This window comes from Platichthys flesus, chromosome 18 (assembly GCF_949316205.1).
Source record: "Platichthys flesus chromosome 18, fPlaFle2.1, whole genome shotgun sequence".
In the NCBI taxonomy this organism is placed as follows: domain Eukaryota; kingdom Metazoa; phylum Chordata; class Actinopteri; order Pleuronectiformes; family Pleuronectidae; genus Platichthys; species Platichthys flesus.
This window is the reverse complement of record NC_084962.1, coordinates 3,483,349-3,495,514: the sequence shown is the minus strand read 5'-3', so window position 1 is coordinate 3,495,514 and position 12,166 is coordinate 3,483,349. Positions and strand designations below refer to the sequence as shown.

General features: G+C 42.9%; 1 protein-coding gene across 1 annotated transcript in view; it reads right to left on the bottom strand.

Annotated features, from left to right (window-relative positions):
- The window catches only part of mdn1 (midasin AAA ATPase 1), a 54,744-nt gene that overhangs the window by 23,793 nt on the left and 18,785 nt on the right, over positions 1-12,166 (bottom strand). Inside the window, exons 29-56 of the mRNA XM_062410842.1 lie at positions 11,533-11,671; positions 11,234-11,366; positions 10,409-10,539; positions 9,924-10,062; positions 9,709-9,823; positions 9,365-9,625; positions 9,076-9,273; positions 8,415-8,623; positions 8,192-8,314; positions 7,855-8,052; positions 7,300-7,407; positions 7,007-7,195; positions 6,517-6,606; positions 6,155-6,418; positions 5,807-6,071; positions 5,553-5,712; positions 4,692-4,808; positions 4,400-4,608; positions 4,173-4,321; positions 3,644-3,843; positions 2,877-3,100; positions 2,519-2,632; positions 1,942-2,071; positions 1,507-1,613; positions 1,196-1,329; positions 878-1,044; positions 517-637; positions 192-405 (exon numbers count right to left, since the gene is read on the bottom strand). Of these exons, the coding sequence (XP_062266826.1) occupies positions 192-405; positions 517-637; positions 878-1,044; positions 1,196-1,329; positions 1,507-1,613; positions 1,942-2,071; positions 2,519-2,632; positions 2,877-3,100; positions 3,644-3,843; positions 4,173-4,321; positions 4,400-4,608; positions 4,692-4,808; positions 5,553-5,712; positions 5,807-6,071; positions 6,155-6,418; positions 6,517-6,606; positions 7,007-7,195; positions 7,300-7,407; positions 7,855-8,052; positions 8,192-8,314; positions 8,415-8,623; positions 9,076-9,273; positions 9,365-9,625; positions 9,709-9,823; positions 9,924-10,062; positions 10,409-10,539; positions 11,234-11,366; positions 11,533-11,671 (4,608 nt within the window). The remainder of the gene's footprint in view (positions 1-191; positions 406-516; positions 638-877; positions 1,045-1,195; positions 1,330-1,506; positions 1,614-1,941; positions 2,072-2,518; positions 2,633-2,876; positions 3,101-3,643; positions 3,844-4,172; positions 4,322-4,399; positions 4,609-4,691; positions 4,809-5,552; positions 5,713-5,806; positions 6,072-6,154; positions 6,419-6,516; positions 6,607-7,006; positions 7,196-7,299; positions 7,408-7,854; positions 8,053-8,191; positions 8,315-8,414; positions 8,624-9,075; positions 9,274-9,364; positions 9,626-9,708; positions 9,824-9,923; positions 10,063-10,408; positions 10,540-11,233; positions 11,367-11,532; positions 11,672-12,166) is intronic.

Below are 12,166 nucleotides of genomic sequence, written 5' to 3'. Positions count from 1 at the left end.
TGTTATATTCCAATGTATTTTGTGAAATACTTTGTAACTCTTTTAGAAAACGACTATATAAATAAAGCTTTATTATTGTTTATGAGTAAAGTAAAGTAGGTAAAGCATCTGTTGAGACATTTCGTGCTGAAACAACAGACGAACTTCACCTCTCTCAGGGGTAGAAAGATCTTTCTGTAACACAAGCTCACCCGACTTCTGAGGATCCAGCTGGTTGTTTGCCAGCAGAACAAGGCCCCAGGCTTCCAGCAGACTCTCTTTAATGTCCAGTTGGAGCGCAGCACCCTGAAGTCGGAGCAGATCGTTTCTCCAAGGCCCAGTGTTGCCATCCAGCCTCAGATCACTCACATCTAAGGCTTTACTCAGGAGCTGCAGCCGAGACGCACACTTACCTACCGACTCCAACTGAGGAAGATGAGACGGTTTTTGAAGTAAACAGATGTAAATAAACACACATAAAAACAGATAATCTAGCTTTACTTTCTTTTCTTAAAGTTGGATTTTGACTTTCCTCACCTTGAATGGCAGAGCTTTCCCCAGATTTTTCTGGATGCCTTTTAATGCTGTGGCCACAGACACCGGGGTAGAGAGGACAGTCTGGATGGCTGTGGAGACCACCTGCAGCTCCTGATGACCTCTGGACACAGCACAGTCATAAGTGTTAGTTCTCAAGACAGTGTGATATAAAGTTTCTATCACACAGCTTTAATGCACTGGTAATGTGTGAAATCAAATTACTGCAATATGTACAACTGCAATCTCAATACGCTACCATCTCTCCAATGTCAGTATTCTCAGCAAATATACACAAAACATATAGAATTCTAAATTGTGTAACTTAAATGAAAATATGAGTAGTGTGAAGGTAAATATTTACTCTAATGTGGTGTCGGTGTCTCCGAGCAGCAGCTGCGGCAGCCGGAGGATGAGGTGTTTCTGCACCCACTGCCAGTGCAGAGACAGCACAGAGATGCCCTGCGAGTCGGCCGGCAGCGTGCTGCACACATCCCAGAAACGATCAAGCCACTGCAGCAACTGCATGATCTAAGACACGACAAGTAGACAAGCTGGGGTTAGGTGCTGTAGTAGAAGCACCAGCAGCAGCAGTTGCAGAGCAGTAATAATATCTTCATTAAGTTAATCCAGGAAAAGAAAATCATGGGTGGAAAGTGAATGATGAAGCAACAGTCTTCACCTCAAACGTGATGTGGTCTGAGATGAAGTTCTGTCCGCTCAGCACAGCCTGCAGCGTGAAGGTGTTCCACAGGTCGAAGAACGCCTGGAGGTGCATCAGCACCGGATGAGGCAGGTGACCGATATCAACAGTTCCTGTGAGGGGAGGGAAAGATACAGACACATGAAATTCACTGATGGCACTCTGTTGCTCTTGGGTGGATGTTTGGATTTAGTTTCAAACCGGTACAGTAAGTCAGTAATGCAGGTGGGTGTCAGGTATCGAGACGTTACTCCACCAGTTTATAAATAACCAGTGTATTCTGTGTTTACCTTTACTGAAGGCTGCGGCTATCCTCAGGGCACAGTTCTGCGCAGAGATGTTGATAGCACAGGTGCAGATGACAGACCTCTCCTCTCTGTCCATCATCATAACGATCCTAAGAAACACACAAACCAATCAAACTTGAACATGTCCAGCAGCTACTTAATGCATCACACATTTCACATATAATTATACCTGTGTTACCATACATCACACTTTTATTTTCAATTATCAACCATTCTAGACTTGAGCAGAATACAATTAAAATAATACAATACATATGCAGTAATAATTTTGAACTGAAATTGTGTTTTAATGTATCTTTATTGAAATGTGTTGCTATCCCTTGTATGTTTACTATCTTTCTTCCTGAGTGGTATATAGGCAACATGGCTGAGTCAGATTTCTTTACATGGAAAACTATTTAAAGGCTGTTTGTTTACCTGTTAGCTACGGAGTTCAGTGCTTCCAAAAACTCCATGTATCTCTCCTCATCCTCAAAGCTGCACTTGTTGGCTAAAATGTCCAGATATTGTTTGTTCCAGCGCATGTCCACCAGAATCCTGTATTCATCTGCAACATAACACACAATGATTATCAACTTGGTGAGAGACACAGAATGCAATTCCTTACATCTTGTAATTGTTGTTTATCCAAAGATAGTTCATTTTCCCCAGTGGTAAGTGACTACATTTTGCTAAGTTAGTGTGTTATTGTAGATAACCTCCAATCACTTAATGTAAACATAGTTTCTGATAGCAGGAATGTTGAATTGAAAATACTATTCGAGCTGGAAGGAAGATTAACAAAAACTTTTTCTGATAAAAATGATTACAAACTTCCTCGTTCTAAATACTGAACTTATATATCTTATATATCTACATGAGTGAGACAGCCAAATAAAAATGCCTTTTACTGCTAGTGTTCCTGATCACTAGAGTTAATGGCTTCTTCCGTTATCTTTCCAAAAAACAAGAAAAAACGCTGATGAAAGAACAAGATCATGAGCAGAAACGTTACCTGTGCTGTGAGGCTGCAGCAGCTCTGTGAGGGACTTGCCCTTAGCAGCAAGTTTGCAGGCGAACACAGCTTTCAGAGACCGATTTCCTGCCTCCACCTGGACCCGCGCAGAATCTGGAAGAGCCAACAACAACATAGTTTTAATGTACGAGATACTAGACAGTGCTGGACAATCTCAACTATTTATTATTCTTTTGGTCAGTGTCACACAAGAGATCTCTCTGTAATGAGGAATCTTTGGTCTATCTCCCATTGCAGTTTGACAAACACACGTCACTTGAATTCTTAAAAAGAAAATTGTGCTGAATACCTTGTAATGAATATAAGTACAATATATGAGACTATATTTTTCACAAACCAGGAGCATATTTGTAGCTCTTTCCCAGATGGGAGAGCCAGCTGCTGCGGAGGATCCAGTCCCCATGAGAGGCTCTCTCTGTGACCAGTCTCACTGCTGTGGGTATCAGCTTTAGAGCGTCTCCTGCCTCCAGATCCACCACACCGTCAGAGAACACCAGGCTTTCATGGACACCACTGCTCTGCATCGCCCTCTGCAGGTCACTTAGGCTCAGTGGTAGATTCCTGTGCAGACAGTAATAGACGTCATGCCTTTTTTCCCCATAGTGCTGATGAGTAGGATCTTCCCTTTTAGAAATTACACTCACACAATGACTCCTTTCAGTATTTACAATTAAGATGCTGATTAAGATGCATTTAGACTAACAGCTCAAACCTGTTCAGGTTCCAGCTCTTTATTTTGGAACAAGTCATTGTGACATCCATATTAAAACATAGTTCCATCTGTGAATAACGTGATCCTGGCAATAATTTGTTCTATTAAATAAAAGCAAGAGCATATTCCTGGTAGATTCCCTTTAAACAAATGATGGATTTATACCATTAACCTCAGTTATTTTAACGAAAGATGCAACAACATTCCAGGGTTGTACAATACTGTCTGTGAGTATTATAAACCACTCTGCAGTGTTTAAATGCATTTTATGGATTCAAAACTCCAACTGGACCTCCTAGTTAATTTTACACTTGACTGGATTTGGACTGAATCCCTGCTTGTGTTGCACTTTGTCCACTGCAGACTCATGTGTTTGCTGTTTACATCCTCACCGTTTGCCCTGCAGGCTGAGGGTGTTCAGGCAGAATGCCAGAACCTGTCCGTCTCGGAGAACGGCGGAGAAGCAGGAGTCCTCTGTGGAGAGGAGAGCGGAGGGGAAGCCGTCAGGCCAAACCCCGGCACACAGCAGCCCGCTGCCCCAGTCCTCCGTGTCCAGGATGGCCAAGTGCTGCTCAATCACCTGCTGGGCTTGCTAGAAGGAAAATTAAGCAGTAATGTTTATTCATGAACATACTCTTTCGATTCGAATTTGCACAACACAAAGTAAAACACATGGAATAGAAAATGTTGACCAGAAAATTAAATGAAACTTCATCCTGCAAAAATATACTACAGTTTAAATGGTAATCTGACAACAAAGTGTATATAAAGAAAACAAAAAGTGTTCCCAAAAATAGACCTGTTGTGGACATCACAGATGAGGGATGCAGGTGAGACAGATGTTTTTCCATATGGTTGATAAAAGTGAGACAAAAGTGAAATATTATAGAACGTAATGCATGGGAAATGAGGCGACGATACCTTTTGGTTGGCAGTGGTGCGCTGGCACAGGGAGTATGCCTCTCTACAGGCGTGCTGCAGGGCGCTGGGTATATCCACACCTCTGTGCAGTTGACACGACAGCAGGGTGCCCGATTGCAGGAGAGAGGCCAATGATGAGGCAGGAGAATCTGAAAGAAAGAAGATTCAGTGTTATCTTAAACTCTGATAGACAGTTCAGTCATTTGTTTTCATTATTCAGTACCTACCCCAGATGGCAGATTTAATGCTTTTATGTATTTCAATCAGCAGATCGCACACACAGTCCCCAGATACCCCAGCAGTGTGAAGCAGGGTCTTCAGGTCCAGTGAGTCCCAGCAGACGCCCTCATGTTCCCCTGGGATGTAGACCTCCACCCCTCTGTTCCTCATGGCTCTGGAGAGCTCCCCATGCACGGGGTCCATGGTCAGGAACAATCTGCACAACCCACACATAACCTGAGCACCAGCTTATTCAATGACTTCAACAGGAGGTCAACTAGCTTTAATTTGTTGTACTACCTGAAGTTGGGATGTGGGGTGATTTGGGGAGTCTTTCCGTCTATGACGCCGCGTTCGTTGATGGTGAGGCATCCACCAGGCTCCAGCAGGGCGTTGAGGCGATCCAGGACTGAGGCACTAAGGACAGAACACACACAATGCACTCAATTGGCTCTTTTTAGGCCACTGACCCTTTTTCAGGCTTGACTATTGATTTCTTGAGGCTTCTCTAGAAGTCCAATTGATCCAAACATGGGCCAGTAGGTATGTAAAAACACTTAGCGGATGGCTGTAGCTTACAAGCTAAGAAAGAAATGTTATTTTAACTGTGAAACTGGAGATAGAAGGATCACAACATTTAGCGTCTCAACTGACCAGTGTTGACATTTGCTGGTAGGTTTATACCATACTGACTGATGTTAGTGGTGCAATATTTCCTGATGGATATTCATGTGGCAGCTTCTTTAATAAGCCAAGATGGGGTACAAGATGTTGAAGAAAGGCATTAGCAATAAGTAAGTTTACTGATAGTATCTAAAATGGATTGATCATTGAAGTTTGGAGTTGTTCTTGTGTTAAGCCTTTAGTTTCCGGTCAGGTTAGGAATCGCCATCTGTCAGTCATAAATCAGTGTGCAAATAGCCTGATTTGCCAAATGAAAGGAAGGTTATGCACAGATTGTGGATGCTGCCCTATTCTTTTTCATGGTACTAAATTCTTTCTCAAAAGAGACCACAAACATGTAATTTAAACTAAAGCATATCTGCAATGTGTAACAGACAAAAAGCTAAACTAAATTGTCTGTCACTTTGTCAAACCCTGCCAGAAATTGTTTCACATTTCAAATACTTTAGTTTTTATAGACAACCTGACTGTCCTCACCTGCAGAAGTTAACATTGTCCATGAGCAGCCAATCCCCAGCCTGCAGGGCCTGGACTAGCATACCGTCCAACCACTCAAAGCCCCCGTTAGTCCAGCCATCCTCCAGCTGGGCCAGGCGTTCCTTCAGCAGCGTGAAGTCCATCTGCAGCTTGGACATGTCTGGGGGAAAAACCAAGGCGTGGAATCACACTCGTTATTGTATCCCACTTTCCCTCAGGCAGTATCATGTTATCCAACAGTGCTTGGTCTTTACCAGTGAACACTTTGAGTTTGGTGTTGAGTTTCTGCAGGAGGAGGATGATGACCTCCAGCTTGTTCAAAGCCTCAGAGTCGACCGTTCCCCCAGCTTTTTGCAGCTCTTTCTCATTGAGCCAGTTGCAGAACAGGCCCCAGGTCTGCAGCAGGAACTCTGTGTCCTGGATGCCAACATCCAGGGACATTAGGCCACGTCTTATTACCATAGCAACTATGTAGTCCACGCTTTCCAGCACTTGTTGCCAGGGTCGCATGATATCCACCTAGAATGGGGAAGAGAGTATTGGTCTAAAGCTGTCTTCTCTTTCAATGAAGAGGTATATAGTAAACCTGATTTCCTGGTTACCTGTTCGAAGCCTCCCAGCAGCTCAGTGGTGTCCATGGAGCTGTTCATGGCCATAACTCTGAGGCGGTGTCCTGTCAGCAGGGCCAGCAGTCTCACCAGGCTGGTCTTTCCGCTGGCTGTGGGGCCGACCAATATTGTCATCCAGCCCATCTCCACGCACTTCATCAGGGACTCCAGTGGCCGCAGGGCCTGGTGCGTGATTGACAGTGGGGGGTCCAGGGCCACAGGAGCTCCACCGCTGCGCTGCAGGACTGAAAAGCCCACCTACAATCCACGAGAGAGGAAGTACCAACAATTATTCACAAAATGTTAACCATTTTTTATGTTGAGAACAGGGGCCTGATTCTGGTGTTTGAATTCACCTGCAGGTTGAGTGGAGTGATGTGGAACTGTCTGGAGCCAGTGTAAGGCTCAAAGTCTTCCCCAAACACCTTCCTGAACACACACAGTACCTGAGAGGAGAACACAGAAAGTTCAGATAATATAACAGTGGAAAAGGCTTTCCAAATTTTGAGTCAGACCAATGAAAAGAAAAAAAGAGGGTGGCAAACCAATGCAGCAAAGCTAGGGTTGTGCATGAATGCAGGAACTTAACACATGCGTCATGACTTAGGGGTCATGATTGTTATTAAAAATAAAAATTCACCAACTCATGCATGTGAACAACAACAACCAAACCACAAACAACAGAACATAAAACAGAAGAAAACAGGTACTAGTCTTTTAAATATTAATATGAAATCTTATTCAACTTTAAAAAATGAATAGAATTAATCAATTAATTGATTAAATACATAGCGTTTATCCGTGGACCCTCAGATAAGTTGGTAATAAGTTGGTGGAAGACAATACCTGAGCCTTGTCAGCCTCTGTTCTCATCCTATCAGCATACACCAACGCCACATGTTGGCCTGGACTGAAAAATCCCGGCGACTGGTCGGCCTGCATCAGCTGACACCACCTGAACATGTCACGCAGGTTGAACTCCCAGGGGCTTCCTTTCTGCCCCCATCGCCGTTCCACAGACACCTCCTGGACAAGCTATGGGAGGAAGAAAGAGCCCTTCAAACCTCTTGCTTCAATTGGAACAGCCCAATCAAGCCCAATCAACATAGAGTAAAAGAGTAATGGGAAGAGAAACATACCCTGTTACTAAAGTCCACCATTTTAGCAAGGATTTCCTTATCGATGGTGGGGAAAATGGAGTCTGCTATGAACTCCATATCTTTGCTGGTGAGCTGGTCGACAAAAACCTGGGAACACAGACATGAATAAGGTTTATTTGTGTAAAATGCTAATCCCTCTGTCATTACGCTGTTAAATCATTAGCGTCAGGAAGAGCAGTAATGCATTAGGGCTAACTTCACAACATATTCTGTGGCCTACTATTGTAGACCACAGAAGTATTTACTTAATTTACTCAAGTATCAAGTATTTACCTCAATATGTCTGTCTATGGACAGGGGTATTGTATTGAGGTATTGAGGTAAATACTTGTTGATACTAGTTGCTTTTGTTGCTTCTGTTCTTAGTGCAGCATGTTCCTCCTTGTAGAAGCTATAGTATTTTATAGAATTTGTATAATCCAGGCTAAACTACACAATTGGATGAATGGATAATAGGATAATAGTTTAGTAAAACTACCTCAGAAAAGCACAACGCAAATAAAAGTAGGTTGAGTCCTGTCGACTGTTTCTTACCTGTGTGAATCTGTTGAGGAAGGACTTGGGCAGTCCTTTACGGCCGCCACCTTGTGTAAAGGGATTCTGGCAGCCGAAGATCTTGGTCTTCTCGTGCTGAACCTGGAAGCTCATGCCAAGCTCAGGGATATAGATCTCTGCTCTGTGATCAAAGCAGGCGTTCAGACCCTCCAACACCGACTGAGAGGCCAGGTTCAGCTTTCATAGTAGGGAACAAACCAAGTCAGTTAAAAAAAACAGAATACATCATCATCACAAGATTATATTATTATATATTTCATGATCGTCTGCAACAAAAAAAGCTGGTGGACAAATTTATGAAAAAGAATAAGCGTACCTCATCTAGGACAACCCAGTGGCCTGCCTTCAAAGCAGCCAGAAGGGGGCCATCACGCCATGCAAATTCTCCTCCTTTGCCTCCCTCCACTGGGAGATCTGTTCCAAACAAATCGGTGACATCCTGCCAGGAAGTACAACTCATTAGCCTCAGAGATTTTCACTCAGGAGAGTTCATTTTGAAGCACAGTTAGGAGCCTCTCAATATTCATATGAAGACTTACTGTTTGCTCTGACAGGTTGATTCGGACCAGGTGGTTCCCAGAAGCCTTTGCCAGAGCTGTCACCAGGCTGGTTTTCCCCACACCAGGAGCTCCCTCCAGCAGAACAGGCCGCTGAAGCTTTAGCGTCCGCAGAAGCCTCTGAGCGTTCATCGCAGTAGTGCCTGCTGCTATGGCGTAATCTGTCAGGGAGCGACTCTCAGTCTGAGGCCCTAGGTGGACATATGGATTAATGAAGAATTAGTTTAGTCACAAGAAGGGGAAATTAACTCTAGACAATATGTTCAAGAAACTTGAAGTAAACATTGTTTTTTCATGTTAAGTCTGATTGGCAGTTTAATGTGGTTTCACTGTTTTAACCATTTCATTTTCCTGAAGTCTGCCACTTGAGATGGATGTTTTCATTTCATTTTTCGAAAATACACGTTAGCAAGTAGGCTATACCCAGTGACACTTGGTGACCATAACATGGAATGTTTTTAAAATAATGATTTATTGTTTAGTCCAGTTTCTTTTCAAATAAAAAAATATATGTATATCTGAAGATGCCTGTTGGGCTGAAACCAGTACATCAATCTCCAGTAAGGATGTTGAATAAAACATTTCATGACATATGGTTCACATCCTGGAAAAAAAGAGCTGATAAATAAAACTACATGCACACCTAAAGCAATGTAGAAGGGGTCAATGCCAAAGAAGTCCTCTCCACACTGCGGTTTCCGTGGCAGGCTGCTGTCATAGACTCTCAGGGCGTCCAGCATCTCTTGATCCAGCTTTGTCATCTTACTCAGCCGCTGCTGCAGGAAGCTCATGCACTGCCGGCGTGCGAGGATGGCGCTGTCTGCACTGGACACTGTGGTTCCTGCAGGAGAGAGGAGACTCAGACACATTCCCTACACAAGTCCATTCAGAGACAATCTTTCAGTGAAAGAAAAGTCAAAACCTTGGCTTACCAGAGCCGATGCCATCTATGTAGACCAGACATGCTGCGTGGATGAAGGCGGTGACAGTGTCCAGTCTGAGGTCCCACTCTGCTTCTTCTTCATCTTCCAGCGCCCCCATGGTCATGAAGCCATCCTCATCCCGCTCACACACAACGTTGAGGAAGTGTACCCATGAAAGGATGTCTCTGACGCTGAGGATGCAGCGGCGTCCGAAGTCCTGCTGAGTCAGCCAATCGATGAAGTCCAGCATCAGCTCTGCTATGTCACAACCTAGATTTGATTCAAGGAAACAACATCAGTGATCCGTTTCATGTACAAACTGCAAAACTTAATTCATCTCCAAACTACTTTACCATCAAGTGAGAGGCCAGAGCGCAGGTTGTGTTGGATGATCTGAACCATGTCGCTGCGACTGTTGCTCTGAGGACACCAGATCTCGGTGAAACGATTCCTGAGAGCCGGAGACAGCTGTTCGGAAACACACAAGCACAATAATAAGACTCTGCCTTTGACTAGTTTGATCGGGTTTCTCTATTGTTTTTCAGTTTCTTTTTCTTTTTTTCCTTACCTCCTTCTTGCCAAAGTCTCCCCCAGGGTTCATGGTGGCAACAAGACGGAACTGTGCAACTGCTCTGATCAGCTCCACGTCGTCATTCTCCCCACTGCCCTTCTCGGCCAACACCAGGGACTTCTCTGTCTCTAGCACACTGTAAACAAAAATCACATCGTCAGGGCCTTTGTAGATTTGGAGTGATTAATGGGGATATGGGTTAAAAGTGTTAAACAAATGCACTTTGCTGCATACAAGCCTTATTGACCTTCCATTATCTCAACAAATACTGTAGATTGAATGCACTGAAATCTGACATTTACACCGTCCACCCCACCTCATGAATTACAAATGTGACTGGCTGCATTAAAAAAAAAGAGACATGATCCTAACAACCTTATTTAATGACCATGTATAAAAGGTAGAAATAGGTGAATACAAATAAGGCAAATTGTGTGTGTGGGTGTGTGAGTGTTTGAGTGAGTATGTGAGAGAGTGAGTACCTGTTCAGTCTTTCCAGCACTGAGTCGTCAGCCAGGGAGATCTCATCCATGAGGAACACCCCGCCCTCCTTCATGGCCAGCACCAAGGGGCCATCATGCCACTGAAACAGCCTGCAGTCTTCACCATCCGGCTACACACACAATCATTTAGTTAATCTCTCATTAGACGTTAACAGAGGCATTCAACCAAAGATCTTTTCTTGTCTTGACTTGCAAAGTAAGTCACCACATTACAGCTGGTTACTAAAAACCAGACTCAAGACAGAGACATCCAATAATAAGCGTGAGCTGAAAGAGGCATCAGTGAAGCTCTGAGAGAATCACCAGGGAAGATTCATGGTGTCTGGGACACTGTCAAAAACTTCAGTCAGTCACTCAATGCAAAGGATTTTATACTAAATATTAAATATGATGATTCTGTTAGACTTAAATTGATGAGTGAGTAATGAGTGAGTTTTCATTTTGCGGTGAACTATCCCTTCAACGTATACTTACTTTTAAAATCTAAACTAATAGGGCTGCATATATCAAACAGTTCTTACTATAGTGACGAGAAGCTACTCAAATCAAAGCTGATACGTGGCAGTATTCATCCTTTCATTTCAAATTGCGTTTGTCAAACTGAGCATGAAGAGTTTTAAATTCATATATGAATCATTTTTCTGGTGAGAGACATGCAAGTAGCAAAGACAGGAGAATGTGAATAACTTAATAATACATACTTTTATTAATATTAAATGTTTCAGGTTTGCTGTCCTTTTATACATTTCTACAAATATGACAGTAAGTTTCAGAGATAAGGTTATCATGAATCGATGTAAGTACCTGATGTGTGTGTCTGACAGGTCGCAGGCCTCCCAAGAAGTCAGACGTCTCCATGTGCTGGTGACAATTGACGGAATAAAACTTCTGTCCAACCAAAGCAGCAAACAGCTGGCAGATTGTTGTCTTTCCACATCTGGTAGTGAAGGGTAAAGACTTTTTAGCATTATAATTACAAGATAATCAAATATGTTGTTATTTTATTGCAGAAGCTGGACTTGCAGTTTGCTTTGCTTTCACCTAATGTCTAAGTTTCTGATTTTCATATATATAATACATTATTGTTTGCAATTGTTTCTTACCCGGTGTCTCCTACGAGCAGGACAGACTCGCCAAATCGAAGTGCACGTCCCACAAGCACAGCCAGTCTCCTCATGCTGTGTGTCCACACCACGTGGCGGAACTCCTCTGGGACTCCAGCAATGCTGTCGATGAAGGGACCTGGTGATCAGAGCATCAAGACAACATCAAACTGTGTTTATAAGACAATCAACATGCTCCAAATTTCTGCTCGGATTTTCAGTTGAGATGTTTATTCTTAGTCTGTTATCAACATGCAATTTACTTTCAAAGACTTCTAGGCTAAGCTAAATTACCTGTAAGAAAATCATAATCCTAACTAATAACTGAATTATTGTATGAAACTGTATTCGCTTTCACAGGTCTGTCAAGAAATCTACACATTTGTTAACTTGGGTCTTAAGACCCAAGTTAACAAATTTCCAAAATAAAAGCTCAACTCAGCTCAATATATAGCATTACAGCAACAAAATGAACATTGTGCTTTTACTTTATATTTACAAATCTAAATATTCAGCAAAATAAAAGAGAAGTGAAATAATCATGAGGAAAAATGTGTATCTTCACTCAAACATTAGAGATGACAGAACATGAAAATTGTACAGCAAATAACACCAAGACATTTATTATAAGTGC